This window comes from Trypanosoma cruzi (assembly GCF_000209065.1).
Source record: "Trypanosoma cruzi strain CL Brener chromosome Unknown tcruzi_1047053504635, whole genome shotgun sequence".
In the NCBI taxonomy this organism is placed as follows: domain Eukaryota; phylum Euglenozoa; class Kinetoplastea; order Trypanosomatida; family Trypanosomatidae; genus Trypanosoma; species Trypanosoma cruzi.
In genome coordinates this window covers 1-6,555 of record NW_918982.1, presented here as the reverse complement: position 1 = coordinate 6,555, position 6,555 = coordinate 1, and the positions used below count along the sequence as shown (strand labels likewise).

At 53.1% G+C, this 6,555-nt stretch overlaps 2 protein-coding genes across 2 annotated transcripts, besides 6 other annotated features; both read left to right on the top strand.

Moving 5' to 3' along the window:
- Positions 1-6,555: a sequence feature (heterozygous, Esmeraldo-like haplotype).
- Positions 49-79: a microsatellite.
- Tc00.1047053504635.20 (uncharacterized protein) lies at positions 424-2,913 on the top strand (the record flags this gene model as incomplete). The annotated part of the gene is made up of 1 exon (XM_799649.1): positions 424-2,913. One exon carries the CDS (start codon positions 424-426, stop codon positions 2,911-2,913), a length of 2,490 nt encoding a protein of 829 aa, XP_804742.1.
- Positions 481-551: a sequence feature (T-rich).
- Positions 1,529-1,565: a microsatellite.
- Positions 3,108-3,183: a sequence feature (A-rich).
- Positions 3,303-3,337: a microsatellite.
- Positions 3,584-6,367, top strand: Tc00.1047053504635.10 (uncharacterized protein; the record flags this gene model as incomplete). Its single annotated transcript, XM_799648.1, has 1 exon — positions 3,584-6,367. One exon carries the CDS (start codon positions 3,584-3,586, stop codon positions 6,365-6,367), a length of 2,784 nt encoding a protein of 927 aa, XP_804741.1.

Genomic DNA, 6,555 nt, shown 5'->3' with positions numbered 1-6,555 from the left:
AAGCTATTGTGATTCCCCAGTAAAGGGGGTTTCTGTTTTAATCCTCTCTTTATTTATTTATTTATTTTTTTTTTTGTTTCCATCATCATTCATCAAAGAGAGAAATAAGAGAAGTTGCCTCTTCTTGGCCCTCTGCATGCACGTGCTTTTTTTTTTATCCTCTCTCTTCCCTCTCTGCTCTGCAGCCATGCACAGTGTGCAACTCTACGAGCATTGGCCTACGCGGTCTGTTGGCCTCTGAATTGGCCGCTCATTGCTTGCATTTCTTTTACATGGTGCCTACTCATTTTTCTTTTTTTTTTTTCCTGTTTTTGCTTCTTGCCATCGCAACCCTGACACACATGTCACACAACGTAATAATAGGGTGCAGTGTATTGTTAGTGGGGTGGTAGCGGTGGTGGGGGGGAGGCGTATTGTGCAGCGATGCACGTTCCCCACGCCAGAGATGTCGCAAAGGCGCCCTCAGCTGCGGAAGACCCAAAAGATATGGAAAAAAATAACAATAGAAACATTAACAACAACAACAAGAAAAGGAAAAAGAAGAAAAAGAACCAGCAAGAGGCTCCACTGTCTATTGACGACGTGGAGGAGTTGAGTCGAAGACGTGAGCAGCTGCAGAGTGACTTGGAGACTTCCCTCGCTCGCATCGCGGAGATACAGGCGTGGATTCGACAAAAAAATGACGAAAGTCATGACCAGAACGCCGATGCAAAAGTCTCTCATCGACAGCAGCAATTGGAGTGCGCATTGCAGGAACTCACGGCTGCACGTGCCGCAGTGTGGGCAATGCCTGTGGGTCTATGGAAGGACCTTTACAGTTTGCGCCATCCGCCGTCTGCCGTTGCTGCGATCGTCAAGACCGCCGTGTGTTTGTTGGGCGAGCGGTTATACATGTCCTGGGAGCACTGCTGTGGCATTAGGGATTTGCGGCGGCGGATTGTGAAACGCGAGCCATCAGCCGTGACGGCTGCGGAGCTTGCGACGGTGCAGCGGTGCGATTTAAAACTTAAATGGTCGCATGATCGTGTTGTGCGTGTGCATCCGACGTTGGGGCCGCTGCACCAGTGGATCGCCGCCATGCTGAGGGCGAGCAAGGCCGCTGCGAAAGCAGGCGGCGAAAAGAAGGAATTGGGAGAGGACGGTGAGCGGAAGAGCGCCGCTGCGGCCGCCGAGACGGCCGCTCTCATGCGAGAGATGGAGGAGCACGCGGAGTACGTGCAGCTGGCGAGGGAGGAGCTGGCGGCGATTGATGCGTTGCTGCGAGATGCCACCCACGAGGCGGACGTGCATGACGCGAGTGTGGAGACGCCATGCTCGTCACCGAAGACGCGCAGCAACATGACTTTTTTGCTAACGGACGCCTCGACGAGGCCACAAACGGAGTCGTTGGCTTCCGGCAGAAGTTCCACGTTATCTGCGACAGAAAAAGGCTCCGTTAGGCAGCAGTCATTGAGACAGCAGGAGTCACGGAATGCGGATGTGGCCGATGCCGTTCGTTCCTCCACCTTCTCCTTTTCCTTTTCTTTCTCTGCTGCCGCTGCTGCTTCTACTTCTACTGCTGCTGCAGGCGTGCCTTCCGTCGTGCCCCGCTTGCGGCTCGAGTCCTGTGGTGTGGGGAATGTTGAAAGCAACACCGGCATGGCGGGGGGTGTTGTCAGGAGCGACACCCCGCGGGTCATTCGAGCGCGGTTTGAGGAGTTGCGTGCAAGTCCACGTATTCGAAGTCCGCGTTTGGGCCGTCCCGTCACTGTACACAGTGCACGCCTTGTTGAGGGCTCTACATGCAAAAATTCGAAGACTTTTCTAGATTCCGTTTCCCCATGCGGCACCGCTGCTCTCCTGCAAGAACGGGCCGATCTGTTGCAACGTGTGCACGACCTGGAGGACAGGCTGAAGGAGGCGTACCATCGCAATCCATCCATGGCGGAGTTTCAGCTCATGCGTGATGAGATGACGGCGGCAAAGCAGGAGCTATTGGCGTTGCGTGTAGAACACAGTCAGTTACTTGGACAGACAAAACGGTGCTCACTCTATAGACTCCGTGTTCCACGTGAAAACGGAGCACAGGATGAGTCATGCGATGGGGATGGTGGCGCGGCCGCCACGACCATACGGGAGTTGGAGGAGCAGTTGCGTGCGGCACACGAAAAGATTCAACAGCTAGAGGCGCAGGCCGCCTTGAATACGCTTCGGGGGATGAATGCATCCGTTTCTTCAGAGTACAGTGACCGCTTGACCCAAACAGGCGGAGACAACCCTCTTAATGCGCATGCCACTTTGCCGACGGGGGGCGGTGAGGGCAATGCGGTGAGTTGTGCCCCAACACTGCGGCAACAACAACAGCAACAAATGCAGCAGCAGAAGCGCCTGGACGATGCGCTACAGCAGTTGGAAGCGCAACGGGACGCTCTCGCCGTGTCGGAGGAGCGTCTCAATCAGGAGATGCATGCCCATCACGCCAGGCAGCAGCAGGTGCGGCAGCTACAGGAGGAACTCACGACGGTTTGGAGGCGACTAGAGAGCGCGGAGCATCAACTGAGGCTGACGCTTGAAGAGCGTGATGACAAAATGGAGGGACGGGGTGGTGTTGCCACTCGTCGTTCAATGCCGGGGGAGTCACGAGATGTTGCCGCCTCGCTGCATTACGAATTGAAGCAACTCCATCAGCGCGATGTGGCGAACCAACAGACGATTGAGCGGCTGCGCGTCGAGTTGGCCACACTGAGGCGGCGTCGGGCGGAGGAGCGTCAGCGGCAGAAGGAGCTGCGTGCTGCACGAGCCGCCATGTTGGAGCGGCTTGAGAAGACTTTTGCCGAGGCGTTACGGCGGCAGGACTGCAGCATGCGGGCCATTCCACAGGCACTTGCACGTGCGCGAAATGAGTTGGGGCAGCTCAACATGCAGCGGAGCTAAGAAAGCAACAACAACAAAAACAGGGAGTTGGAGACGAATGGAGAGAGGGGAGAGAGGATTTCGTGTGTAATGGGTTTGGAAGAGACTTGATAATGATCCCCTCCCCTCTTCTTTAGTAGTTCTACATTTATTTAAGTTTTTTTTTTTAGATTATTATTTGTGTTGTTGGCAGATTATTGTGTTTTGTATAAATGTTTTTGCTTTCTTTTTTTTTTTCTTTTTTTCCCTCTTTTCCCTCTCTCTCTCTCTCTCTATTTCTTTTTCTTTTTTCATGTATGCATCATATTTATTGCGCGAGTGTTTATGACGGCAGTGCACAAGGCGTATCGCGATACACTGTTTGTTTGCCTATCTGTTTTTTTCTTTTTCACACACACACACACACACGCAGAGAGAGAGAGAGGGAGAGAGGGAGAGAGAGAGACTTAACATGTATTGCTTTCTTTAGCAACGAAACGGCGATGTACATGAAGCCACGTAGTATTTTTATTTTATTATTTTCTTTTTCTCCCATTATTATTATTATTATTCTCCACCGTATCATATGACATGAGCGTTACGGGTTTGTGCCGCGCTTGCTGGTTTTTTTTTTTGTTTACATTTGTTACTTCTTACTTTACACCTTGTCTTTTCTTGTTTGTGTCTCTCTGTTGTTGCTCAGTTGTAGAGGATGTCATCAGGAGAAGAAGAGGGTTCAATCCCCCCACAGGAAGGAGGCGACGACAATACGGACAGAGTAGTCACAAGGGGAGACGGTAATGTGGAGAGGCAAGGGGAAGTTGACACCCCGCCAGCAGTTAAATGCCGACGTCTCTCTGACTTGAGCGTCACGACTACAAGCAGCGACAGTGGCAGTAGTGTCATAACGTTAAAATCTATTGAACAAATGCCCTCAATAGATCCGAGCAAAATGGACCAACCGCCGTCCCGCGGTTCCGCAATCTCACCTAACCCCGGGAGGGCGTTTGAGATTGCGCTCTTGCACTTACCCAGCGAGGGTGAGATGGCCGCTTTGCCCGAGGCGTCACTCCCGCATCGTCCATTTTGTCCAGTACTGCGAGCGGAGTCTATAAACGGCATGGACGCCACTGCGTCTCCCGCCACATGCGCTGCAGTGCAGGGCAACGCAGCGTGTGCCACGTTGAAATCATGCCAGGAATTTAGGGAAAATGGGCCGAGCGACGTGAATACGGGGGCGGGCCCTGCTGCAGGCCCCGACAGGATGGCGGCTGCAGTGGACCATCCACCGGAGCAGAGCAACGAGAAGATGGGTGGGAACGAAATGGAGAGCCATGACGAGAGGCCGTCGGAGCAAATGCCGAGGCCGGGCTCCGCTGGAGAGATTGAACCTCAGGATAGGGCGAATGAAAGTGCGTCGCCACCGTTGCCATCACCGTTGAATGTAACTTCAAAGCCGCGTGAGAAGATCCTGTCGTCTCATTGTCTGGACGGATCGGAGGCGAGCGAGGTGCGGAGGAGTGTCACGCTGAATCCCACAGACATGCCGCCACCATCGAATGTGGTTGGCAATGCGTCATTCAGCAACGGCAGTTCGGTGGAGATGGAGAAGAAATCGTCGAGTTCACTTCCCCGCTTCAGAGCGAGTAGCATAAAAAAAATAGCACTCCACCAGGATGCTCTGCCTGGTGAGGAAATTAAAATAGAGCCGGTGCGTAGCTCCCTCACAGAGAAGCAGCAGAGGACCCTACGACACGCACCTCCGGCGTTGACACGGTACCACACTCCACCGCCACATCACATGCTCCTCAGCGCCTCGTCAGGCAGGAGAAAAGGAAGGCGATCCAAGCAGGATGCGTTAACGGGGATGCCCCTGGACGATGGAGAGGGCTCGACAGATGTTCACGTCGTATCGCTTGAGTCAGGGTACACGAGCCACAATGAGGAAGCATGCACATCACCTCAGAAATTAGGAGGGCGGGAGGTGGATCACGCGCCGCCGCCCGTGGAGGATGTGAAACAAACCGAGGGGCCTGTACGTTCTGCCATTTATGACCACCCAGAGGAGAGAGAGCCGCAGAATGAGATGGGCAACCGCGAAATACAACGCCGGCTGAGCGATTTTATGGGGGCATTTCAAGATTCGTCCCAGAGGAATTGGGCGTCTGTTTTGTCAATTTCTCCACAGGCCTCTCAAGGAATTGTACGTTCTTCTTCGTATACTGCTTCCATATTCAAGAAACGGCGGTCATTGGACAATAGGCGGTCAAGCGATGGCTCGGCGCCACTTGTGCAGAGCATCAAGCATTTGGCGTCCACAGAAACTCTGGAACAATGCCCACTGTGCATGGGGTCACCCAATACTCTTGCTGAAGTAGCCACCCGCATCTCTCAGATCCTTTTGGATGTTCCGAATGACGGTCCCAATGACGCATTTCCCTTGCCTGAGGTGACTTCAAAACCATTCGGTCGGCTAAAATCCGAGGAGACGTCTCCTCTCATTTTTTTGGCTGCAACTGAGGTTCATGGGCCCACGCCACCGCCAGTGACGACAGAGGTCAACTTTTCACCATCACCATCACCTCCACTGAGCGTCCTTGAAGATGAAGACTCAAATTTACAGGAAGCGGACGTTAAGACGGGATTTACGCCACCATGTAGGGCTGATGACGCATATTTGGGCAACTTGCTTCCAGGCACCATTGCTCCTTTCGCCCCGGCGCCGTTGTCTTGGCACCGCCGCGTCCGCAGCACTGTCGCATGGCTTGGGGACTACGATGATGACAAAATTTTCATTTGCTCACCAGCAGACCCATCACTAGCGTTGCCACCATCTGACTTTGCCGCCAATGCCACCTACCTTCCCAAGCAGAAGGAAAAGCACACGGAGGGTTCCACTGTCAGTGAGAGCACCGGTGAAGAGGATTTGCTTGAGGGATTCTACCCCGGGCCGTACAAGGTCGAACGGGAGCATCGTTTTTCCAGTGGTGTCGTTTTTATCTTGGAGAGAGAAGACTGTTTTGCTTGTAGCGACAACAACAACGAGGGTGGGGACGTGACAAACGACGTGCGGCGTAGTAGACGCACCTCGGCGGTACCTCAAGTTGTGCCGATGAAGTCACCGATCATTTGTTCTCCACACAACAAAGAGGTATTTAATCAGCATTCCACGTTGCCCATACCGCAGCAGGATGGCGGCTGGCAAAATGTAGAAGACGCTGACGACAATCAGGGGCAGGAGACGAAGAAGAGTCTGCAGCGCCATAGTCTTTCTATGGATCAATACGCCTCTTTGAGTTTGTCCAGCATTTATCGCCCAACTTCCCACAAATACGCACCGGATCCCAACAAGATGTTCTGCCCAATAACCAACGTCTTCCGGCTGCGTCAGCATTTTCCAGACTCGTCCACTACGACAAGCGATGATGATGAGGATGGTGAGTTTGGCTGCGATGGTGGCTATAAATTCTCTGACTATGGATGGGAAAGGGAATAGAAGGACTGGTGAATGAGGACAGTGGATCGCATGGCACCTCCATTTGAATTGAAATGGGTGCTTTTTATTACTGAGTGCTGTAAAAGCTAAGAGGGCGAGAAAGAGGGAGTCGGCATGACCCCAATTAAGGAACAAGTGGATTGTCTCTGGCGAAGGAGGGACTCAAGCAGCCCCCTCTTCTTTCTCCC